This window comes from Mixophyes fleayi, chromosome 10 (assembly GCF_038048845.1).
Source record: "Mixophyes fleayi isolate aMixFle1 chromosome 10, aMixFle1.hap1, whole genome shotgun sequence".
NCBI lineage: Eukaryota > Metazoa > Chordata > Amphibia > Anura > Limnodynastidae > Mixophyes > Mixophyes fleayi.
Genome location: NC_134411.1, coordinates 87687201 through 87714243, shown reverse-complemented (window position 1 = coordinate 87714243; position 27043 = coordinate 87687201). Strand labels below are relative to the sequence as shown.

The 27043-nt window shown below is 40.6% G+C and overlaps 1 protein-coding gene across 9 annotated transcripts in view; it reads left to right on the top strand.

Moving 5' to 3' along the window:
• Positions 1–25847, top strand: part of TERB1 (telomere repeat binding bouquet formation protein 1) — a 50849-nt gene extending 25002 nt beyond the window's left edge. For 3 of the 9 annotated variants that reach the window (XM_075189015.1, XM_075189017.1, XM_075189023.1), the window contains 9 exons: positions 3152–3453; positions 6825–6874; positions 10460–10549; positions 12744–12923; positions 15794–15856; positions 22006–22080; positions 22895–22977; positions 24180–24257; positions 25580–25847. In XM_075189015.1, the coding sequence (XP_075045116.1) occupies positions 3152–3453; positions 6825–6874; positions 10460–10549; positions 12744–12923; positions 15794–15856; positions 22006–22080; positions 22895–22977; positions 24180–24257; positions 25580–25780 (1122 nt within the window). In that variant the 3' untranslated portion in view covers positions 25781–25847. Of the gene's footprint in view, positions 1–3151; positions 3454–6824; positions 6875–10459; positions 10550–12743; positions 12924–15793; positions 15857–22005; positions 22081–22894; positions 22979–24179; positions 24258–25553 lie in introns of those variants that run through there. The other 6 variants (XM_075189016.1, XM_075189020.1, XM_075189018.1 and 3 more) reach the window with 6 other exon arrangements.
• The last annotated feature ends 1196 nt before the right edge of the window (positions 25848–27043 follow it).

Sequence of the window (27043 nt, the reverse complement as noted above, 5' to 3'; positions counted from 1 at the left end):
CGTGTCAGCGCATGGTATTCCTGGGACTCATCATGGACACCAGGAGGCAGAGAGTGTTTCTCCCAGCAGAGAAAATCTCCTCTATTCAGTCGGTAACCTCCCAGGTTTTGTCTTACCCCAGACCCTCAATGCACTTGTGCATGAGGCTACTCGGAAAGATGGTGGCCTCTTTCGAGACCATTCCCTTCGGGCGAGCCCATTCTCGATGTTTCCAATGGGATCTGCTATCGAAGTGGTCAGGGTCACACCTACACCTGAAAAGTCAAAGGATCTCTCTATCTCAGAAAGCGAGAGAATCTCTTCAGTGGTGGATGTGTCTGCACAACATGAGCGTGGGAAAATCCTTTGCACAATGGTCATGGATCATAGCCACGCCAGACGCCAGCCTGAAGGGTTGGGGGGCGGTAATCCTTCACCTCCGACTCCAGGGAATTTGGTCGCCTCAGGAATCAACTCTACCGATAAATGTTTTGGAATTGAAGGCCATTCTCTTGGCTCTCCGGGGAGCCCAGTCTTTTCTTCAGGGCCAACCGGTCAGAATTCAGTCCGACAATGCCACGGCCGTGGCATATGTCAACAGACAAGGAGGAACCAGGAGTGCATCGGCTATGGAGATTGCAGCCCAAATATTTGTTTGGGCAGAGCAATATGTCCCAGCAATATCGGCGGTTTTCATTCCAGGAATAGAAAACTGGGAGGCGGACTATTTAAGTCGAAACCAGCTGATGCCGGGGGAGTGGTCTCTACACCCGGATGTCTTCCAGTCTCTGGTTCTCAGGTGGGGTCTTCCGGACATAGACCTCATGGCCTCCAGACACAACCGGAAGGTCCACAAGTTTTGCGCAAGGGCAAGGGATCCCTTAGCGGCGGCAGTGGACGTTTTGACGATGTCATGGGAGTTCAGGTTGGGATACCTGTTTCCCCCAATTCCCATGCTTCCTCGAGTACTCAGACGAGTTCGGCAGGGCCTTCTGCCAGTAATTCTAGTCGCTCCCTCTTGGCCGCGCCGAGTGTGGTACGCAGACATCATATCTATGGCGGAAGGGCCGGGGTTCCGCCTTCCATATCGAATCGACCTGCTTCTGCAAGGTCCATTCCATTTCCAGAATGTACCTCAGCTCAATTTAACGGCATGGCTGTTGAAGCCAGCCTCTGGAAGGCTAGAGGTTTTTCACCCAGTGTAATTCAGACCCTGATGCGAGCCAGGAAACCTGTCTCTTCTCGTATCTATCACCGGATTTGGAGGGCCTACATTAGATGGTGCGAAAATAGGACGTTCCACTCGTCCTCTTTTCGACTTTCCCGTCTATTTAACCTTCCTTCAAAATGGCCTGGAAACAGGCCTTAGGTTAGGTTCTCTAAAGGTCCAGGTTTCGGCACTTCTGTATTTTTTCATAAGAAATTAGCCGAATTGCCAGATATTAGGACTTTTTTCCAGGGAGTTTTACATATCCAACCTCCCTATGTCCCTCCTACTGCTCCATGGGATCTCAACATGGTCCTAGAGATGCTCAAGGGTCCCCCCTTGGAACCTTTGAGTAAGGCAGACCTAAAGTGGTTGACCTGGAAGGTCCTCTTTCTTTTGGCTATCGCTTCGGCTCGTAGAGTTTCCGAATTAGGAGCTCTGTCCTGTAGGGAACCATATTGGTTTTCCACAAGGACAGAGCGGTGTTAAGAACTCTCCCTTCTTTCGTACCAAAAGTCGTGTCTGCTTTTCATCTCAACCAGGAAATTGTAGTTCCGGTTTTCTCATCTTCTTCCCATACGGATCAGCAATCGATGGAAAAGTTAGATGTGGTTAGGGCTCTCCGCATTTATGTGAAGAGAACTTCCCAGATTAGACGTACAGATTCTCTATTTGTCCTTTATGACGCTAATAAGAGAGGCTGGCCAGCCTCAAAACAGTCCATTGCAAGATGGATTAGGTCTACCATCAGACAAGCTTATATAAGGGCTAGCCGTCCTGTGCCGGAGAGAATCACAGCCCATTCCACCAGATCGGTTGGGGCGTCGTGGGCAGCAAGGAATGGTGTTTCTGCGGACCAGCTTTGCAGGGCAGCCACTTGGTCCTCTGTCCATACGTTTACTAAATTTTATCAATTTAATGTCTTTGCATCAGCAGATGCAAATTTCGCTCGTAATGCTTTACGAGCGGGATTTTCAGAGTAGTCCCACCCTTTAGGGGCTGCTTTAGAACGTCCCCATGGTAAAGCAGTGTCCCCCAGACTGGATGAAAGAGAAAAGAGGATTTATGTACTTACGTTAAATCCGTTTCTCTGATTCCGTCTGGGGGACACTGCGATCCCTCCCTTCTGTTATTCTTCTGTGTGCTCTTGTTTGACTGCCCTTTTTTCTCCTGGGGCTTTTTAAAACTAACTGGATTGTACAGGAAGAGGCAGGGGGATTGTAGAGGGGAGGGGTCTATCAGCAGCACTAAAGTTAACTAGTTAGGTGCCAACTCCCAGCTCCCCTCCACAACCCATGGTAAAGCAGTGTCCCCCAGACGGAATCAGAGAAACGGATTTAACGTAAGTACATAAATCCTCTTTTTTTAGCTATGGGGTTACTTTGTGCTTCAGCACAGCACGTAAAGTGCCCATGTGTATGTAGACTAATGCAGGCCATAAAACCATAAACCATATTATCAGGCTTGTTTTAGTTTTACACATTCGGTGATATTGGGCCAATGTTCCATTTTCAGAGCAAAATCGCTCCCATGTGACCGGAGGAGCGCTCACCATTTACTACACCTGTCACCGTGGAGGTGATCGAACACCGGCTAGAAGGGGCTGGCATTTAAAGCAGCCGTGTGATATCATCCTAAGTCTGGTCATAATATCCCTTTATTTTGTGGGAGAGACTGAAACAGGATTTGCATTTTAAAGACCTCTTGTTTCTCACACCAAGCAATTAGATAATTTATAATATTTCTATTTATGTACACATTGTATTTACCTTGTATTTATGTGCACCTTGCAGCTAACAGCTGGTCGATATAGAATATGTGGCATCCTGTTGATCAAGCCTGTGAGCATTTATGTCCATCCCACCCTAGAGAATAGTTTTACAACACTGTATTACAGAATATATTAATGTTTACAGGTAGTATAGCTCAGTATGATTTTACATGAATGAATGTTTCTGTACATAGGAAAAAGTAAGAAGGCAGATTTTTACCGACCCGGCTACATTACACAAATCCTCAGCGTCAGGTTCCATCAATAAAACTTGCAGTAACGGCGGCACCACCTTACAGGAGACTTGTACAGATTTACCCTGCAGAGATCAGAACCTCATGTCAGACTCTTCCAGAAATAATCTATCTTCAAGGGATGCAGTCACTCAGACTGTACCAAACTGTGTGACAGAGAACTTGCGTGATGACTTGCTCCGGTCACAAGACGAGCCGTTAGAGGAGCAGACCTCTCAGTCATGTTCTGGCAGTAATTTAAGGTACAGTTCGCTGCATGTTAGACACTAACTGATACTAGATGTTAAGCACTGTAATGTCATATGTTTGTTCTTTATAATATAAAATTTGTTTTTTATAATATAATTGGTTGGTGATTTAGGATACAGTCCAATTTAAGGTCATAAACATTCTTTGCTTGTATTTCTTGGTTTCAGTCAACAATTCTTGTGCAGACCACCCTGACTGTTAATTTAGATAAGGAATACAATATCCAACTTACATTCAAGTTGCAGTGCTAATTTCTGGCAGTGTAGAAGTGCTACTCTCCCCTGGCTAAAAAACATGCAACAACCTATAGACTTATACCGAGAAACGGGCTATTTTGGCAAATGCACCACTGAGCTAAATCCAACAATATGTGTGACGACGTAAAAGTATAGAGTGTGATTTTACATATTTTTAGATGGTTTTGACGCATTTTCTTACACAGCTAAGAGCAGCTGACGGGGTGTGTCTGCAGTGAGCCCCTCCGTAAGGAAGTCCTGATGATGTCATTGTGTTTTCACAGCAACACGAAGTTACGTTGAACAATCATCTGGCCAGACACCAAATCAAATGTGCTGGACACGTACTGGAACCAGAGTCTATAAGTGCCAACCTTTATTCTAGCACTAGCATGATAACACATGCTGCATAGCCACCATTTCGCCAGGGTGCCTACCTTCTCTCTGTCAGACACAGTGAATTCTGACAATACATATATTTGCAAGTAGTTGACTAATTAAACTAAAATGGGTTTAGTTTGAAAATAATGCATGCGGTACAAATTTATTACAGTACTTAAAGTGCAATGAAAATTATTGAAATGTGTTTTTGTGGTAGCATTATAATTCTTGTGAATATGATGTCTGTCTTCAGAATTATGTAAATGGTTTATTAGTCAGACCAATTCTCAGCTGTCTTGAAAATGTAAAGTTACCTGCTGAGAAAGTAAATTAAGGAAGTAAAGGAAATAAATCATAGCAGTTAGAGATGTTTTACATGCAATAGTTCTAAGAAAAACATTTAGTGCCGAATTCATGTTCAGACATAAGTCTTTGTGTGCCATATACACAGGGCCGGATTAACCACAGGGCTTTATGGGCTATAGCCCAGGGGCCTCAGACAGCTGGGGGGCCCCTAAGAAAGACGTGCCGACAGATATATATATATATATATATATATATATATATATATATATATATATCATTTTTTTCATACTGCCAGCGATGACTGTCAGTGCACTGCTTAGTGAAGACGTCACGTGAGACTTTGATCTCACATGACCTGACCACACTAAGTACTGCTGGGCGCGTCATGCCCGCACTGACATCAAGAAGACAGAGGTGCCGCTGGAGCCTGCAGTGATGAGCCGGAGAGGAAGAAGACAGTAATTAAAATATATTCCAGCACTCCCTTATATATATATCAATATCTATGGATTAATGTACCTTATGTATGTTCAACAATTTGTAGGAGTGCTATAGTTTGAAAACAAATGATGGTTTATGTAAGGTTAAAACAATGCTAACTATTTATAATTATAACAACTATTTATTATTTACCTATGCTAAAACCAGTTAGCATTGTTTTAACCTTAATAAACCACCATTTGTTTTCAAACTATTGCACTCCTACAAATTGTTGAACATACACAAATAACATTAATCCATAGATATCTTTTTTTGCTTTTTCGAAAATACAGAGTAGGTATATTAAAATAAACATTTGACAAGCGACGTATGCCCAATCCGATATTACTGGGGGGCCCCCAGTAATTCTGGATTGGGCATACGTCGCTTGTCAAATGGAGGCCTCACAGTACCCTTAGCCCAGGGGACTACAGTGTCTTAATCCAGCCCTGTCTGTACAGGCTCAGAAATGGACATTACGCCAATGTATACAATTGCATGTAATTCATGTTTGAATGCAAATGACGCTTACGACTACCTACAACTTGAGAGGTGGAACAGGTTGGGGGAGGGGCTGACCATTTGCACTAAGATGCAGCCGATTCAAGTGCTGGGTTCTCGCGAGTACCCTTGGGTTCAGCCGTATCACTTGCACCTGGTACAGGGCAGATGTATGTGCCCATCGATAGTGATGACTGACACTGTATAGACTTTGAATTAAAAGCTACACACAGACCTGCCACTAGCTAGCAGTACAACGTGTATGCATGTAAGATAGACTTATAGAGATAGATGCATTGTATATACAGTACATGTTAAAAGTACCTTTATATATTTAAAAAAAAAAGTTTTTCATTTAAAATCCATTTTTTTTATTAATAATTATACTGTTAAGAGTTGTTCATTTAATTTATGTGTTCTGATGTGACCTTCTATTGAACAGACAGAGGCTTGTGCATATATTGCAGTCTGTTCTGTCTGTCTGCATATGGCGAGTAACATTTAGGCCGTGCGTACTTACGCCCAGATGCAAAACTGAAATTATCTTGAGATACACTTGTATTTGAACACGGTCGGAACTACGCTTTAGCTTTGTGTTCTTTTTTTAACACACAACTTGTGTGCAGGCTGTGTCCATACCTGAATCAGGCCCTTAGTCTGTTAGGCATGTATATGTGGGCTCAGGTATGGTGTATATGCCAAGGCTGCTATTCAATCTCATTCCGGCCCTTGCGTCTGCAGAGCTGTATCGCTCCCATGTGATGGGAGGAGTGTTCACCCTTCACTTTCAGCATGAGAGCATTTGACATTTTTGAACACTAGTGTTTTTCTAGCTGGTAAAGTGCAAGTGTTCAAAACATCTGTGTAATGCCACTCACAAAGTTCATGGGAGAGTGCAGACAAACCTTGGCAACATATTTACTAACATTATCATAGAAGCTATATAAAGTCCTAGAACAAGAATATTTTATACAATCATCCCTTATTTATTGGATAAAAGTACAAAGAGAAAATAATAAAACAATAGTGCTCTGTTCAACGTACATGAGTATACCCTATCCATTGACTAACTAAGCCACACAGTGGAAGCAGCCGTTTGGCAGGCTGAACCAATATTTCAGTGCTGTTTTGGATTCACTAGGAACCAATGACATCAATGAGGCAGCAAGGTAGCTGGTTCCTAGTGAATTAATAGACTGTCTTTTCATAAAAAAATGGTTGTCTCCATCGTTTGTAGGTGGCAGGTACACTTTAATGGCACAGGTTTCTTAAATAGTATTGTCATGTAAAAGACAAACTATCTCTAACCATTTGGTACATCACCAAATGAATATAGATGCCAAATCATTATGTAAGAAATGTATTTACATTGAAGTATGTTTAAAAAATAATTGAGATTAGCCTCAATCTCTTTCTGTATAAATATTTGTACTAGTAAATGTACGTTTTTTTCTCTACAGAGTAAACACAGCCAAACATTCAACTTCATATACTGGAGGAAACAATATAGGTAAGGTGGAAAATGGCTCTGATTCATATATTGTTAATTAAAAGCACTTTGTGCCTCCTTTCTTTTTACAGATACGTTTTATTGTATGTCCCTTTATTGTTTATACAGCATTTATTTCGAACAACAGGGTGTAAGGAATAAGGACCACCTCCCATTACAGTGTAATGTACTTCACTGTCCTGGACAGATTTTGCGCTTTGTGTTTGAAACCCAGTGACGTTGGGCAAGTTTTGTTTCAATGGGACTGTCTGAATGCGTCACCTATGAGTTTTACCTTTATGGATAGTAAGCATTGCGGAGCAGGCAAAAGGTGTGTCTTCAAACTAAAGGAACTAGGTAGCGCGTTTCATTTGCTTATTATACTGTCTTATTCAGATTACCATTCTACCCATCCTCTCATAGACAGCCATATAATACACCGCCCCTCTCAATTCTCCTGCTGTTATTAGTTATCAGTGATTGATACAGGAGCTGCAATTACTGATAGAAGCATCCTGCACTGTTATTAGTCAATAGTAAAGGTTGTTTCTTTATTATTGTACTCTGAACTGAAGGACACACTACAATGACCATTAATTAATAACACCACAGATTGCTGGCAGCAGTGTTATGTACTCTTAGAGCGCTAGGCCCAGTCTCAATACACTTATACCGCTAAGAGGGAGAACTCTTTACTCCCCGTTAATGCTTCCAAGTCTAGGGGTCCTAGGTTCTGGTCCTTTTACTTCCCAGGAAAAGCTAGTGCGTCTTATTCCAGAGGATCAACCTCCTGGTCCGTGTGGAGGGAAACAAGTGTGGTCTACTAAGCGTGGTCTTTCTGACTGGTGGGTTCAGATGTGCTGAGAAAAGCTGGCAAAAGTTTGTCACAGGGTATGGAAGATTTATATCTCTTGGTGTGAGAAGAAGGGGTTTCCTAGCTTTTCTTATAAATTTACCCAACTTCTACTGTTTTTGCAGGAGGGTTTTGACAGTGGTCTGTGACTTAGTTATTTGAATGTTCAGATCTCAGCCCTGTTGTTCTTCTTTCAAAAGTAAACTGTGCCAGAAGTACAGACTTTTGAAGTGCGTTCTGCATGTGCAACCGCCATACATTCCTCCTATAGCTCCTTGTGACCTAAAGTTAGTCTTGACAGCCTTACAACATCTTCCTTACAGTCTGTGGAGTTAAAATTTATCATATGGAAGACTTTTAGTGATCAATACGGTGAGAAAAGTTTTGAAACTAGGGGCTCTGATTTGCAGATCTCCATATATCATATTTCATGAAGATGGGGCTATTCTTCAGATAAAGACCTTTCAGCATAAGGTAGTGTCAAAAATTCATTACTCATAAATCATTCCGACTTTAGGTCATGATTGATCTTCTGATCCTTTCTCTTGTTGGATGTTGTCAGGGCTCTGGATAGGACTTTAAACAGATGACCTATTAGTCTTGTGTGATACACAAAACAGAGGTGGCTTGCATCTAGGAGACTATTTTTAGGTGATTATTTCTGTAATTCACTAGGTATATATTGGAGTGGAGACACCTGTTCCTGATAATAGGGCACATTCTACCAGATTGGTGGGTGCCTCCTGGGTGGCATGGGTCCTCAGCTCAGCAGCTGTGTCAGACAGCCACCTAGTCATCTGTCCATAGTTTTGGATGGAAGGTATTGCACACAACAACTTCAGGGCGTACCTGAAAAGTAGAGGTGGCTTTGGAACATCCCCATCCACCTTTTATGCTTGTTCTCCCCGTTTTATTTTAAGTTGCTTGTTGTAGGAGGACATTATCTTCATCTCTTTATTTATCTCTTTATTTCTGTGGAGCTTGGTTAGTGAAACAGCTGGCTCCGAGCAGACATGGGGGATATAGACGGGGAGGAGTTCAGACGTTGTGTGTCAGGTTCTTAGAGTGTCTGACTCCTGTCTCTGCTCTATATCCCCAAGGCCCCAGTGTTCCCCAGTGGATTGAGAGAAAGGGATTTAACATAAGTACAAAATGTTTTAAATCTTTTAAAAGTTTAAAGGAAATGTGACTGGATCACTGGTAAAGAACTTCTGGTATAAATGTATTCAAAGGAAATAGGGCAGGGCGCTTATTTATATTGCACATGCACTTATTTTTGATATTGTGTATATTTTGAGATAGGAAATCGTTATTTCTGAGACCAGGGTAGAAAATTTTTAAGGGCATCATCTGTGGGGGAAGGGGCCTGTCGGCAGCTTGTAAATTAACTATTTTAGTGTCAAACTCCTCCCTACCTACTCAACCTCATGGTTAAGCAGTGCCCCCCAGAGGGAATCAGAGAAACCGATTTATTGTAAGTATAAATCCTCTTTTCTAAAACCTGGGTAGAAAATTTGTTTCTCTGTTTTAACCTTTCTAGAGGAAATGCCTTTTTTCTGATGTATATACCTGATACAATAAGCCTTTGTTTTGAAAGCCTTTTGCATATCTTGGTGTAAGGAAATGCTTTGTTTGGGGGTTGTACCTGTCTTTGGGAATGTGTATTCTGCGACTGTCTAAAGAAAGGATTCATGTTGATTGGATCTTTTGATGTGTGAGGGTTCACTTGAAGACAAGAAGGTTTAATTAATAACGTGCTGCTAGATTTCCTGCGTCTAAAAACAAGATGCAGGACATCACAGCGTTTCTAGAATTTCACAGATAAGTGTAAATATTGTTAGTTTTGCAATGCATGTAAATCTATGTTTTGGTAAACAGGTTATATCCTGATTCTAAAAATAGCCTATGTCTAAACTGTATAAAAGGCACTGGCTTGTATTGAAACTTGTTCTTCTTGTTTCTGACCTTAGCACTGATATGTTCAACCAGTGCGAGAGCAAATAAACATCACTTGCTTCAAAGACCTGCTTGAAAACCTCTTCAATATTGCTGTATTCCTGTGACCTGCAGATTAGACCCTAAGGGGCATATTCAATTGTTGGCGGGTTCCGCTGCGGAAAAAGTATTACCGTTAGTACAGTAATACTAAGCCGGATTTCAGCTCGCAGCTCCCTGAGCCACGAGCTGAAATCCAGCGAGAAAAGTACCGTAGTAACGGTATTTATGCGCACTATTACCGTAATGACGGTAATAGTGCGCGCGCTTCGTTTCTTTAGGCAGTAACGCCAACAATTGAATATGCCCCTAAATGTAATCCGTTCTCCGTCTGTTTCTGAGGTTGGACCCAGCTTTTCCGGTACCACCCCTCTGCCTGCTACCCTGCAGCCCTGGTCAGTGTGATAGGACAGGGGGGATCCATCCACAGCATCCCTGATCCATAGTAAGAGGTCAGGAGTACCAGCCCAGGTACACCAGTAACGGGGAACACTAGCAGCGTCAGTTACCCAGAAGAAACCTGGTTCTGGATGCCGGTATAGGATTCCAGTGGTGGCAGCCTTTGTAAGCCCCTCCTACTGCGGCATGAGGGCACATTTGGGATAACGAAAGGGAACGGTGGCAAACTAAGCCCAGCCGGTTCCCAGCAACAGCAAACAGGGTGGCATAGACGGTCCATCCTGTGACAGGAACATTATAAAAACACAAAAAGTTAAGTTCTTAAAATTTTTGTTTTTCATTTTTCTGTTTACACTTAGATCCCCTGACCTTATGTGCTGATATAATCAACAAGGAGATAAGTAGCATTCTTGACACTCAAGGCCTATGGACTGAATTGCGGTGTTCAGGTAATTGCATTTATGACTGTAAGTTTGTGTCTTCAAAACAGAAACGGCAGATGCCAAGTAGTGATGCCTAGCATTGCTGTTTTTATTTAAATTCAGTGTTTTTTTTTATTAGTTTTGTAAATAACTTTACAAACATTGCAGCCTATATTACTGGCTGCAACACATTGCAAGTATTTGGAGTATTACATTTACAAGGTATCAGGATGCATATTAACCTGGTACAACACCACACATCAAAATGCAGAGCATTACTTTAAACATGAATTGTCATTTATCTAAGGATACTTTCTATGGATGTTTTGCTACGAGTTCCCATGTAATATTGTAATACAATCACAGGCAGACATCTAAAGTGTTTCTTTTTGAGAAGGCAGATAGGAAGAACAAAGAGTGATGCACTTGGGAAGAAGTATGAAAATCAGATGGGCTCTATATCTATGTAATGGCTAATACCACACACAACTCAGATAGGCTGCATTTTGTTTTGGGTGGAATTACATAACATCAATTAAACCATATAATCTACACTTCTGTAATTCTCTAGTTCGGTGGGTCCCTCTTCTTCTCCCTTCTCAGGTGGGCTTGATTTATACTGAATGGTTACATGAGAAGCTTAAACTGGTGTAGGAGATTGGGTGACATTAACCTGTAAAGAAAACAATGACTCTCTGTATCCTCAGTGTAGTCTATGCAGCCTGACCTAATGGTTCAACATATTAGACAATTTTATATAAATGTACAGACTGAGCATTTTTACTGACACATTGTTATTTTATATAAAAATGTGTCCACAACAGAACGTAGAACCAGTGTCTACTAAAAAAGTAAATATACTTAAATGAGGGTAGGCGGTATTATTTTTTATACTGAACTTTATTTTTGTGGGGGATACACAAACATGAATTTTATTTTAGGGGGAAGAAATGTAGCTCAATAGATTTAACACAAGGGGCTTTATTGAATGGAAAATACTTTATTGTAGTTAGTGAGGGTTCCCCTTCAAACACCCCAGTCTGGAGGTGCTGGTAATTGTGTCTTCCTATGCTTTCAATGGGACTTTTATTCCACAATCCAAGCACACTTAAACGAGAAAGTTCACTTTTATGCACCCAAATACCCATTGTTACGAGCCGCGGCAATGTCCATAGCCGCCGCGGCTCGCTCTCTGTACTGCCTGGCATCCCGGCCGTCTCCTTGACGACCGGGACGTCACTTCCGGTTCCGGCTCGTCCGTTGCTAGGACAACGGTCGGACGCCAAAACCTCTCCGCGCCGAGTCCCGGCAATACAGGGCACCTGGGCACGTGTGCGATAGTTACACAGCCTGTGGGCTAATTAATTTTATGGCATTCAGTAATCAGGCAGTGCCTGGGGGTAATTACAGGGTAAAACCGTCCAGTTTGTACTGTTGCTGACCTGCTCTGGATTCCTGTGTTGCTGATTTACTGTTGTGACCCTCTGCCTGTACATTGGACCTTGCCTGTGACCCTGACCCTTGGCGTGTTATCTGACCATTCTACCTTGCTGGTGACCCTTGACCTTGGCTAACGTCTGACCATCCGATACCATCTACTCAGCCTCCTCTGGTCTGCCACTGCGGTGTTGTATAACGAACTTGCACTACGCTAAGTATTAAGTCCTGGGGGCATCCGAGTACCTGTGAGCACATAAAGCTCTACGGGAAAGGAGGCTGCTAAAGGTGAAGACCTCTATCATCGGTTCTGCAAGTTAGTTATCAAACGGGCAGCCTAACACCCATGCAGCATAACAGAGTTTATACATAGAAATAATGGATGAAAGAGTACAAGCAATATCATAAAATTGTTCAATTCTACAGAATGGTTCTTAGCTAGGCAGTTATAGATAGCTTTCACCCTAGACCCAAGATCTATTGTTCATACTCATGTTCATCTTACTCTTTTCCCAATTCTTGGGTCTTCCTTTTCCTCTTGTTTGCTGTTTAAGAAGGAGGAAGGAGAAGAAAAGCAAGAAAACACAATACGCCAGTTTATTCATATGTTAATTGCCTTTATTTTATTTTATTTTGTACAATAACAAAAGTGATAAAAAAAAAGTAATCATTATGTTGATTTGTGTAAGTAATGAGAAGGACACTCATGTAGCAGATAGGGCCACATTCAAGACAGACTGGTGTAAATACAGAACACTGTACAATGTTTCCGTCTGTCTTGCAGGCTGCTTAGTGACAGGTTTTGTCATAAATAGCAGGAACTGCAACAAGATCTTGCAGGAATGTCCACATTTGTGTGATCGTCATAGAATCATTCTAAAGGCGGAGGAGCAGTATAAAAGGGAATTCAAGAAATTACTACATGGCGCCGGATACTCCACAGCACGGAACAGTAATGAAAAATGTATATTTCATTTAAAGCTATCGAAATGTGTTTTTAAATTCTATCTTTGATACAGCGCTGCTTGGAAGCAGTTTGTGAACAATTTAAGACAGTCTGCTTATTAGCACAATTTATGTTCATAACATGAGAAATACCATTCTGTAAACCTTAGCAAAGGAGTATATGTTGAATAAATATATCAGAAAGGCTGTATATTCATTATTAATCCACCCAAAGGATTATGTAATAAATTAACGCAGTGCAGCTGGAGGCCCAGAGGCTGCATCTGACCGCCACACTGTCCCTTGCAGCCAATGGCACAAATTCATTCATACTTTCACAATTGAAGCCACACAGATCACTTTAAATGTAACAAAGCTGATCAGTTTCACTCTCTGAAACCACAGCAATGTTACTGCCCACATCTCTGTTGTTTCATTGTTTGAACCTCCGCCCTTTAATTGTCTGAAACCAATGCAATGTCATTAGCTGCAATCTTTGCAGTTACCATGGCTGACCCCCAGCAATTTCATTGGTTGAAGCCTTTGCAATTGCATCAGCTGTAATTGTAGAGATTCCATTTTATTGGCCTGCGTGGAAGACAGGTGTATGTGCCACCCTATACAGTCAGGAATGGAGGAATAATTTGTAAATATAAAGCAAAGGGGTGGGAACTAGGGAAAGGGTCTAAAGTGAATACATTTTAAAAGAAAAAATAGTGATAAAAGGAAATTCTGAAAGTTTAAGAAAGCTGTTAAAGCACATTGATGTTAGAGTATTTTGGGTAGAAATGTTAATTGCCTAGAAAACTGCTGTGTAAATGTTCTTTTGTGATGTTATATGCCTACTTTTGTGCAAATAAACCCAGTTTTACGTGGAAGTGCATGGATTTAACAGGCCAAGCTGGAGACATCTACAGGGTTCTAAAACATTTCACTGGGCAGCGCAAGGAGCAGTTCTAATTTAATCCACTTTTTATTTGAATAAGCACTTACTTAAGTGGCATTTATGCTATAATTCCTCTATAGGCAATAAACATTGCCATTATTATAGGTGCGATTCACAACTGGTATTACAGCGCTATATGCGGTATAGTGTATACCTTATAACCATTTTCTGAAGAGACTGTGTCTCTTGGAATCAAATCCAGCTGTTCTTCTTTCCTTCTAAATGTATTTCCTGTTTGATCTAATGTATACACCTGTAAGCATAAAGTAACATTTTCCTCCAAATGTATGTGCACAGGTGAATCCATTTACACTAGGTGTGACAGTGGTCATAGACTATTACTGCACACACGTTGCATTCGCATTTATTGAAAAATAATTACGTTAATATTAAACGACCATTTCTCATATTATGAGTTCTACAGGTGATTGTATTAAATCTATTGTCACCCATACATCTTTTGATTTACTTCTAATTAGATCAAAACTAATCACATAACATGTATGGTCAGCTTAAGTGTCTTTCTTGGCCATTTTGTATTGTTAACCTTATCTCCAAAAGACAAGGTCAGCACTAATTTTAGATTTCTCTGTAAAAGTCATTGGTAAGGAACTATGTGTACTGTAGGCATACAGATTTCTAGCGCACAATGACTATGTACCGGTAGTTACTTACATCCAAATAACCATTAAGGAGGATTTAGAGGCCCAGCTATGAATGGTCAGAATTACTGTGTAATATTCACTTGTCAATACATCATTGCAGCCAGTTTCCATGGTTACTTATGGATGCTGGAAGGAATAAGTCTATAAACCCCAGCGGGAGCAGGCTCACCCTAAATACTTCCTGTCTAAGAGAACAAGCACTCAGTGCACATTGTCACTATATAATGTTCTATTCTATATCTATAATCTGATTTACCCTAAGGTCACCATAGGCAGGGTGTCATGGCCTCCCCTCCACGACTTCCTGCTATTCTTTATTCCAACCATATGGGGATTAGTTCATAATCCCCATCATGTTATACATAAAGGGACAACACAATACATCAACATTACTAGATAAATGCATAAAAATACGATTCAGGTAATTAATGTGGAAAATACGTACAGTCAGTATTAGGACATTAAAGAGAGGATTATGGTTTAACAGAGTAGTATCACAGAGACTCTATCAACAGTTGAATACAATTTCCAAATATAAAACCACTATGTATATACAATACGTAAGTTAATATATACCATTACAATCCCAACATGGGAAGATCATGATACATTTCTGTTGGTATGCATTCTGCAGGTCGTGTAAGACAAGGGCAGGAAGAAACAATGCAATTGTGTGAATGAGATTAGGGAGGCCAAAATTCTAAGGCTGATGTTACACAAGCGATAAATACACCCACGTCTTAAACAAGGTATTTAATCGCTTCTGTACTGACATATAGTGATGAATGAAATTTAAGAGCTAGTGCTTGTACACAGTACAAACAGTGAGTGCAGAGCAGATATGACTAAACTCTACATATAAAGGTAGACAGAATAACCACTTGCCTGACACTATACTAATCTAAAAATAAGGACTTTTTATGAAATTTGTAAAAACTGCAAAAACATTTTGAATTTACTACTTAGTAGACTCAAAGGGGTCTTTTTTTGTAAATAGAAGTTCCTTCCAAACCTGCATTGTTTCTTAGGTGTACTCTCTAGCAGAGCGAACAGTACTTGAATCTGATGATTCTCCTCTTTGGTGGGATGGGGATCTAAGGCCAGACACCCATCTTCTACTGGTTCATAATTACTGGAGCATATCTCAACAGCTTGGAAAGTAAATGCTGGGAAGAAGAAATAATGTTCACTGTAACACCTAAACCTCATGTTTTATATAACAATAAATGACAGTAAATCCCACTTAATAGAGTATATTTGTTCCTTAATATTTTACAGATAAGCAGTTGACACCTTTTAGAAGAGCAGGGACAATTCTTCAAAATGACACAAACTCCAGACGTGAGTAGTTTATTTCCACCACTTACAATTATATCACATACAATACTTTGTATAATCGAATTATTGCAGTGTTTTAAGTAACTCTGGGGCTGAAAGCATATAGGCATAAACTAAATATAGGGGGTACATGGTAAAATGTTTTGCAGTGGTTTTGTTATTACATACTACAAACTAAAAATCACGTGACTGCCAAACTGCATGAACACTTGAATTAAAAACTCCATGTCCTTCTAGTTTTGACTTCATTTCATAATTAACTGAACAGCCAGCTATGAGTGAATTCAAGAGAAATCAATTAATCAGTTAATTTATGTTTCCATCCTGTGTACTAGGAAACTCAAATTAACTGTGCATGCCGCCAGATTAATACATTTATCCAAGATTGGAGATCCCCTGTCACAGCTCACACTTTATAACTCAGGAGTCAATGGCTTAACCATATTCTGAACAAGAGGATGCATGTATTGCTGTAGAGGACACCGATTTACTGCCAATGCAATACCTGTAATCTCTTCCAACATAGCAGGATTTTACATTTGTGCTATCTGATGTGAGGCTGTTAGTAAGAGAGCAATTATCTGAAATGAAAGCAGAACAAACACAGATGACACTGCGAATAATGGAGCTGGAGAAAGAGACACACACTAACATTGACATGGTACATAAACTATACCGTCATGTGTCAGTTCAAGACAAACTAATACAATGCCTACATTCTTATATTGATGACACTGAACAGAGAGCACGTAAATGCCATTTGAGAATTAAGGGTCTTCCTAAACTATCACTGCAGGCACGTTCAAAAGACCTGATCACTTTATTTAAAGACGTGCTCTAGGGAACAATGAAGGATTTCTAGAGGGGAGTTTCCAATTGCTCCATTTCTGTAAAAGGGGTTGCTGTTAATAAGCAGCTGGAAGCACCCCCATCCCTAAATGTGCGTCTGTGATGTAGTGATTGGTATTGCTAACCATCCGACTCTGCTGTGGTCATACATCTTATACATGTGACTTTCTCTTAGCTTGTCAAACAGCTGACAGTGGCAAACAATTTTTTACAGCAATCAGCAACACAGTTAACAAATGATAGCCATTAGCATCAGCACTTAATGTGTGAGAGGCTTGCGTTGTATACATGAATCCAATTTAAATTATAGAATTAACCCAAGAACAGACTAGCAAACCATGAGGTCATGTGTTTTTTAGAGACATGCACGCAGGCGGTCTACAAGAGTCCAAGCTGCACTGAGCCGTTTGCCAAATGTTCTAAGGTCTGATCCAGCATACAGGAAACACGATTTAGGTGTTGGGGGGAAGTTTCTGGGCAACTGGAAACGCCCCTAAAGGCATGCATGTGTGCTCAACAAACAAACGTGGACCTGGGACTTGACAGGGCACATAGAATTTCTATCTTTAGAGACATTGGAACACATGCTGAGTTGGACGTATGTCCATTTGCTTAGTGTAAAATATGCAAATTTGAAACTGCACGCAGTAGTTATCACAGAAAAGCTAGACTACAGCTGACAGGACATAGATCCATAGTGATGGCTTCTCTATAGCTCCTAGCAGGGAAGAGTGTCAACCTAAAGTTTTTGTCAAAGACCAAAACCATCCCTATTCTGAATGCAGTGGAGCAGTTTTAAAATCTGTATTTGTGGCTGTCCGTTCTTAGACCCATTCTAAATTTGGCCTGGTTTAATGAAGTGGTCATTAAATCTGCTGAGCAGCTTTCAGAGGGTCTTTTCTCAGGTAGACCCAGAGCAGATTTGATGACCTTCGGGATCATATAAGGAAAGCTTCTGAACACCTAAGGAATGTGGCCTTGGATGCTGTCTTATTTCAGCCAGTATCTCAACTTCAGTTGTGGGAGCCAGGTGGAGTTTTGGCTCAAGGCATGGGAGGCTGATCCAGAATTAAAAAAAACTCTGGAGAGACTTTTGTTTTCAAATGTCATCCTCATTAGTCCTGATTTGGAAAAAATTATCACCCTGGCCATAGGGGGGAAGGAGCTCTTTTTTCCCCCATTCATGCACTCAATCCTAAGGTGACTAGGTTTTGGTCCTTTCGACCTTCAGGAACAATAAAAGGAGCCCTTCTCTTTGGCCCAGCAACAGCGCACATCATTTTTACAAAAATCATGACGGCAATGTCCGCTCTCTTGAGAGCCAGAGTACTGAATATCACACTTGCTTGGACAACCTTCTTTTTAAAGAAGATTATTTTGCAGTTCTCCAAGTCATCGGATGATGACCCAGATTTTAGAATCCCACGGTGTTCTTAGGTTAGCAAAACTCCAATCTGGCTCTATTTGCAGATGAATTTCCTAGGACTTCTATTTGATACTAACAAAGAGCATTCTTAGCAGAGAACAAGACCCTCTGTCCAAGAACAAGGGACCAAGAGTGTCTCGTGTAGACACCATGTCAGTTCCATGGAACTCTCGTATGCTTTACATCTTTATGCTGTCAAGGGTTCAAGAAAAGTTCAATAGACAAAGGGTCCGGATAACCAAAGAGGTCTTGGCATGCAGAAATAATAATGATGGCAAGAGGTTCGTCATGGCACATTCCACTAAGATGTGACTGTTATGCCAGGGTCCATTCCATTATCAGAATCTCCATCATCTGGCTTTAATGAAGTGGCTAGGGAGCCAAGATTTTGAAATCTAAAGGTCTATCTTATAGGGTAATAGAAGTTATGCTGAAAGCTAGAAGGCCATCTTCAGCCAAAAAGGAAAATGTACATCTCTTGGTGTGAGAACAAAGGTCTGCCTACTTCTTCCATGAAACTACCGAGATTGCTTTAGTTTTTAGAGGGGGGAATAGAGGATGTCTTAAGATTAAGACTTTGTTCCTTAAAAGTGCAGGCATGAGCCCAGTAAGTCTTTCTTCAGAGAAGATTGGCACTAGTCCCGGAGATTCAGACTTTTCTGCAGAGAGTTCTGCATGTCCAACTACTGTATTCCTTACATTCCGCCGTTGAATCTTAACCTAGTTCTAAAGGTCTTCTGGCATTCCTGGTTTGAACCTTTAGATTCCGTAGAACTACAGTTTCTTACTTGTAAGACTGTTTATACTAGCCATTCCCACTGAAAGAAGAGTCTGAGTTAGGTGGTCTCTCTTGCAAATCTGCTTTCATTGGTTTTCATGATGACAGGGCAGTTTTACGTGCTTAGCCCTCATTCCAACCAAAGGTGGTATCAAAATGTTATCTAAATCAGGATATAGTCATCCCTAGACTCAGGACTGAACAATTTTTAGATTAAGAATATTTTGTTTCTTCCTGTGCATGTGGTCAGATTCCTTGAAATGCATTTGTGTAGGACCTCTGGTTACAGTAAGACCTCCTGAACATCTATGATGCTCAAAAGAGAGGTTGGCCTGCAACCAGTCTATCACCAGATGGATTACATCAGTAATTCGGCAGACATACATAGAAGGACTGCCTGTTCCCAAAAATGGAAGAGCACATTCCACCAGGTCAGTGAGTGCCTTGTGGACAGTGTGGCATGGGGCCTCGGCGGAACAGTTGTGTCGGGTCGCTGGTCTTCTGTTCATGCATTCACTATGTTCTACAAATGTAATGTCTTTATCACTGCTACTGCTTTCCATACTACTAGCAGACCCTGTTCCTCATGGGTCAGCTACCTGGACCTTATTATTTACCTGTCCTGGTTCGTTTCATTCTCCGGCTGTTGCTACAGTTTTCCCAAGTACCTTCTGGACTCACAAGTTCGCAACTGTCATTCTATATATCTCTACCAGTCCTAACCTGTGCGGTCAGCTTATCAGGACCTCAGGATACTACTACTGCAGACCATCGCACTCTTCCTCACTCCAGTCCCCTTGTTTCCAGCACAGTCTGGACTCTCTTGTGCTAACTGCAGTTCTGTATCTCTCAACCCATTCGGCCTCCTGCTGTCACTATATCCGGACTCCAGTGCTGTTCCTGCTATTGGGTTATCTTCCTGTTGCTGTTGCATGGTCTTTACTTCTCCACTAGGATTCCCTGGCACCTACTTCAAGGGCCACGGTAACAGCTAAGCGCATATCCCCTTGCGGGGGTCACTGGTGAATACCTCCCGTGTTGTTAGACTCCGCTCTTCCCTGTAGGTGGCGCTAAGCTAGGCAAACCTAAGGATTCACCTGACCTTTGGCTGTGACATTTTCCTACTGGGGGATATAGAGGGGGAGGAGCTTACACTTCATCAAGTTTTCCTTAAAGTGCCCAAACTCCTGCACGCAACTCTACCCCATGGCTTCAGTGTTCCCCAATGGACTTTGAGAAAAGGATTTAACATGCCGACTATACATTATTGATTTTGACAGATGGGAGAAATAGAGATAATGGAGGAACAAACATATACATTGATAATGCCAGGTAAAGTGAATATTGTTTCATACTGTCTGATGTATTAGGCCATTAGTGATTGTAATGGGCTAATTTTCTATGGGATACCTGGGAATGGAGTTTGAAATGTGTTTGTGATCTACACTCATTTGTCGGTTGCTAATTATTATTATTGGTTGCACTTATCAGATAGATCTCGCAATGCACCCCGCTGCCCTAGGCTAATACGCTTATAGAGCCCTCTTACTTTTCACATCAGGCTAATATGTAAACATTAAAACCTCACTACATGTTTCTTTCATATTTTCTTTTTACTTTGGAGAACATCTATTTTCTTATATTTTAAACTGCATTTCAGTTTATACCTCTCGCTGTCACAATTTTGCACCACGCCCTAGTCAACCTTTTAGTTAATCAGATCCTGAATGCACCCGCTAATGACCTGACAATTCCTGTTAATATACATTGTTTTGTATTTGTGCTTTGAAAAATAAGAGTATATAAAAAAATAGTTGAATGGGGGAATAAACATAACTCTCTTTTTACAACAAATGATTTTGTAATTTACATACCCATTAGCAATTTACCCGTCCCCTAAAACACAATGGAAAAAACCAGTGTTCTGAACCAATACTGGTGCGAATGCAACCTATTAATTCACTAGAAGCAGTGACATCACTAAGGCACAGACGTCATACTGTTGCTGTGCTGCTTTGCTAGGCTTCCTCCGCTGTGAGTAGGTAACGTACACTTCCTGCTCTCCTACAGCTAAGGTTGCCGGGTGTCTTTCTCATTTTTTTTTATTTTTACCTAATAAAAGTATGTCTGTGGTACCGGATGTGGAGGGTATATTTATTGATAAGGCAAAAGTGGAACAGCTAATAGTAAAGACAGTTCTCTAATTTCCAGGAACATTCAATGTTTTTAAAGATTTGTCCCTGGTAATGTATCTGTTTTCAATATCCTTATTTTACAAATGTTATCAGTTGTTACTCCTGAAGAGGAGAATCTATAATGCAATAAAACTGGATTATAACAAAGTTTAGTAAAAGTGGCCTAATGAGGAGGCAGCATCACACATGACAGCCCAGCAGCACGGTGGCACTACTAATTATTTTAGTGTTGCATTTTTCGTTTATGAATTTAAATTCTCTTCTAAATTTTAAACTGCACTACCACCTAAGTGAGCGAATATTTAATATTGCTGCTTTAAATGCCTGTGGAGAGGGTGTAGGCAGGAGGACCAGCCAATCATCTTGGCTTCTGCTCGGTCCTTCCGTTCACACCTTTGTTTTGCAGCAGTTTTTGGCAGGGCCGGTGAGACTACCCATCGAGCCTCAGGAGAAATGGATGCATGGAGCAGCCCCCGGGGATCCTGGGAAGGGAAGGACCATTTATATATCTTAATGTAGCTTTTAGTATTCTTCATCACCTGTTAGATACCAGTAGGTGGCAGTATTTGACTAGAGGGAATCTTTCTGTTCCCTATTTACAACTTGTTACATCAGTGGATCTCAAACTTTCTCAGTTCGAGGCACCCTTAGGGTCTCCATATTTTTTTCAAGGCAACCCTAAATTAACTTAAACTATTAAGTTAATAGCTATTACATTTTAACCAAGTAGTCCCCCGGCTTGCTTACCACCGACCCTGGTCGCGGCACCCCAGGGAGCAGCAGTGCACAGTTTAGGAACCACTGTGGTATGTTCTTTAGCTGTTCGGACAAATCATTCAGTAAATAGCACTATGTGATACTTCTCCAGCTTGCCTAAGTAAAAGCTTCTATCTACATGTTACAGGTATCCTGCTGACTCCTATAAGGAAGGTAATTAAAGAGGGCGAGCTTCACAAAAAAACAGTGTGTTTCCGGCATTGTAAGTACTGTGATAAACATACAGTAAATGCACATCTAAAGCCATTCAATTATTTTTCTTTTGCATCATTAATTTATTGAATAACGCTTTATTTTTGCTTGTCTAGTTGATTTGAAGCTGAATTTTATCCTATTTTGCCCCTGTTTAGTATTTTAAACAGACTGTATTTTGCCCGGTAACAAAACAAGGCCCCATATACCTCACAAACTGTGTCTAACACATTTTCCTCATTCCAGTGGAGAACACAAGTATTAATAGAATATATAGAAAACAAAGAGGAAACAATACTGTGTGTTGTAAAAATATGTTTATTAGTATTTTGTATGCTATAAATCATAACAAAAACAAATCTGGGAAGCAAGGGGGATAATATAGGATGTATTTATTGTATGTGTCACTGGATCAGCTTATACTTGCATGTAGAACCTGGCACATAATCAGGGGTAATGAAATATAAAGCCTTTGCATTCTTGGCCACCTGTGCACTACGCACAGCTATCTTATCTCTATTATTACAGAAAAATTGCAAAATGTAAAATTCATAATCAATCGGTCTTTGTTTAACCAATTTGATAGATCAGGAAGACATGCCATCATGCATTGTTGTGGGAGGGACAGTTCTAAAAAAACAAAGATCACTGTAGTATTGTGTTGAAGGTGTAAACCACCTGCCTTATGTGTGTACACTGCAAGACATCCCTTTGTTAGTAACAATGCAGTAGAAATAACGATTTGCTGTAAGGCTGCCAGGACTTGACACATGAGAAAACTCTGCCGTTGTTTTAATTAGAATTTATTTTGATAATTAAATCAGGTTTAGAGAAGGCCCACGGCAAAGGATCACATGGAAAAAGACAAGAAACAATTAATGATACACCTCATTCTTTGAAAGTTCAGGTACAGTAAGTGTTTTATACTCAGTACATAGAATGATATCTCTGTAGATCAGGTTCAGTTATTTTACGTTATCCTGAACTATCTCTGATATAATTTTGGGTTTTAGAAAAATCGTTTAATGGGTTAGAATGTAGGATAACTGTAGACCTCTCTGCATAATGTAATGACTTGTGCACATGCCTCAACAATGTGGCATAATCGGCAGAAAACATGGAGATGATTATAGATGTACAAATGAGGAGACAGATCTCCTATTGGACAATTATAAATGGTGCTGATCACCTGTGCCCTCCACCCTATGGGTCTTAGCTGCCAATGGCTGCATGTCCCAGCTCCTCCATCACTGGATGTAGTGTACCACTGTGTAAGCCAATGCAGACCAGTTAGGCAATTCACAGTATCAAAGACTATCCAGTGACCTCACTAGGGATCTCCCTGTTGGATTCAGACAAATGTGACACAAATCAGGATCCTTCTGGCAGGCACAACTGATAGAACCATTTTTATGAGTTTGATTCACACTTTATTTTCTTTCTTTAAAATTACAGTAGTTTTACTACTATACTATAAAGGGTAACTCCACAAAGAGCTGAATTAGGTGGTGTTTTCTTAATTAATGATAAATGCTAGATATTACTTACCGGTATATCAGCGTGACATGCGCCGTCAGTTGATACTGTCCACACTGTAGCTGAGGTTTGTTTAACTAGGATCTGACCACTTTATTAAGTTGTGTTTGACTGGGGTCTGACCACCATACTGTATTCAATATTTATTTCCTGGCCCATGTGTATCCTGTTTATCAGGTTATGGGAGTGCTGGCAGCAGTAGACTGGGGCGGCAGGATCCTGGTTACATGTGGGAATAACTTATTGAGGACAGATGCAGTGTGATGATGTGAGGAGGGGAATGGTGTAAGAAGCCACAGACTGTGAGTTAGATAATGGGAGGAGCAGAGTCCCCCAACAGGACAGAATTGTCATGTGAGACTCCACACAGAAAGATTTATATCAGTGTTGGCTAACCTGTGACACTCCAGGTGTTGTGAAACTACAAGTCCCAGCATACCCTGCCAGCAATAAGCTGCTATATATTGGCAAAGCATGTTGGGACTTGTAGTTTCACAACACCTGGAGTGTCACAGGTTAGCCAACAATGATTTATATGAAGCACAGCTCAAACACCCAACTTGTTTCATACAGGCAGTATGTGGTCAGCAGGAACAAGGACAGACTTCCTTGATTGCAGCGGAGGGCGGGGAACCCCACACCAGAAGACAGGTAAATAATATTTAGGTTTACCTTCTAAGATTCCAAACCAAAAAATTAAAATGAGACTTCAAAAATTGATCATATTAATCTGAACGGAAAACCAATTTAACATAGAAGCTAGTTCAATAGCACAACAAATATTAAAGTGTAAAATAGATAAAGATAAATACAGAAAAACACTCATCAAGAATTACTGTCATTCTGTGCTAACGGTGCCTGTCTGACTGGTGATTAATCCCCAGCTGCCATGTCTTCACATACATCGCACACGGCTGCCTCTTTTTCTAAACAACATCATTTATTCCGATCACAATGTGTGGACAGCAGACTCTCTGATATTTGATCTCATGCCTCTTAAGATTTAAAAGCAATTTCCTTGGACGTTTTTGCTAGACGGGTGCAAGATGTTGCAGAAGGTGCAAGAAGTTACGCATTGTACAGTTATCACCACTAGCAAAACTTAACACATACGCACAATCACAACACACTTTTATTTAAAAAAATGTCAAATCCTGTCAATCATAATTTGCATATCACTCAGGCTATGAGAGGATAAGGTTGTAGAATACAGAAGAAGAAAAGGGTTATTTGGTGCTTGGTCGCTGCCTACACACAACTGTGCTGTGCTTTGGCACAACTACTAAACTACCAGATCACTAAGCAACTTTGTTGTTTCATGTGCAGCCAAGTTTCATTGATTTGGCTTCAAACAGTGAACCACACACTCAGAAATGTGTTTCATCGGTATCAATTTGTACTGAATCATTGCCAAACTGATCACCTTTTTATCGGGCATGGTGAGCCTAGGCATGGCCCGGTAGTTGGCCAATTTATTCAATTTGAAAATTGGTGCATGATAAATCCAAAAAACCTGAAGGATTACAGTACAAACACTGACATAACTGCTCCTGTGAACTATGTCCCCTATTTTTACATTATATCGATTGAAGATGTATTTACTCTTATTGAACTGATAAAAGAATTACCATGTTTACAAACCATTATTTTTCTGAATTTACCAGCTCACATCATTTCCCGCTGAGGGGGTGGATGTTTTAGTTCTCTGTACTTGGGTTTATTTACATTTGCGGAAACCTAAAAATTTGTAGACCCTGACTGCGGTATATAGAAAGCATTTAATTTGAGACGACATAAGCACCTAGCACAATCTTCAACGTTCCTGGTGTTATTTCAGACCCAACTGTGTAGCATCCCAGCATATTTTATGTTTTTGTTAAATCTAGTATTTCTAGAACACCAATATACAATGTATTTTATTTTCCTACAACAATTGCTTTTGTTAAGAAACCCTGATGACGTTATACATGCAGAATCCCCAGAGTCCTGACCAGAGCAGACTACAGAAAGGACCTCGCAGAGATTACACCCAGAGAGAGATTGCAGATCTATTGGACGGGGTAAAAAAGTTTGGCCGGCGCTGGAATGCTATTTTGTGGTCATACCCATTTCAGGAAGGAAGAAGAAATGTCGATTTAGCTAAAAAGTACAAACAGCTACAGTTGCAACAGTGATCTTTATTAACGTGAACATCGCTGGAGATATACTGCTGCACAGCCATAAATAAAGTATACAAAATAATGACGACTATTTTTTTTGCTTTGTGAGACAGGTGACGATGTGTCCCGAATGTGAGCTTTTTATTCAGATTTTATCAAACTAAAACACCAGTGGTCATTTTGTCTAGACTAATAGTTCAATAAATATAAATCATTGCTTGCGAGTTAAAGGCCAGTCACAGCCTATATTTGGTCTGTGAAGTCACTTACTGTAAAAGGCAATGACTGCAGAACAAAGGCTTGTAAGATCTATTGCTAATCTCTCCACGTTCTAAGCAAGAAATGAGATCAACAATATTTCAGTCACAAAGACGATCTGTTGTATATAATGTATGTCTGCATAAATACTATGGTACAATATGATTTGCTCTTTTTTTAAGCCAATAAAACTCCTCTAGTAAATACTAAATGTTATGAAGCTGCAATACATTATAGAAAATATTTATTATATTAAAGACCTCTTCACAATGTATTTTTTTTTTTAATAAGGCTTGTGAAGTGATGGGTTTAAGCTGGGTCCACACTGCAGGTTTGTCACCCAATTATCGTGCCAATCCCACGATTGACCATTAAGTTCAATATTGCGTTAGTGTTTATGTTCCCACGATCATGTTTTATGGTAGCAAAGCACATTGTATCGTTTGATTTTCCAAACGGACTAAAAATTTCTATAAAAGATGTTGGGTAAATTCTGCAGTGTGTACGCACTCACAACCAGCAGTGCAGGCAGATCTTCATAGAGTTTACAGAGGTCCGATCTTTTTCAGCAGATGGTTATGACAGATGAAGAGCACAGATCTGAAGGTAAATCTTGCACGTCGTGCATAGTGTGTACACATGAATCTCCATCCTGATTGGGACTTTCAGTCGCTGGTAAAATCATTAACTAAATCGCATCAGGAGAAATTTCCTGTAGTGTGTACCCAGCTTTAGTCTGCCCCCCTGACATGGGGAGAGGTTTTACAGATTTTTCTCGAGGTTCCTCTTAGTTTACATAACCTGACCGCACCTAGTGTCTGCAACACCTCTTTTCTGGTGACCGCTTAATCTGGATCAGTACTAGGCAGCGAGCAATGTATGGGCACAGTCCTGGTTCAGTCACTTCTCTTGCACATAAAGCAGCCCTGACCATGTCTTTCTTTAAATCTGCCAAACTAATCTTCCAGGGGACCTGCTTTGGGCTCTAGCACCTGCAGGATTCATTACAATCTTACCAGC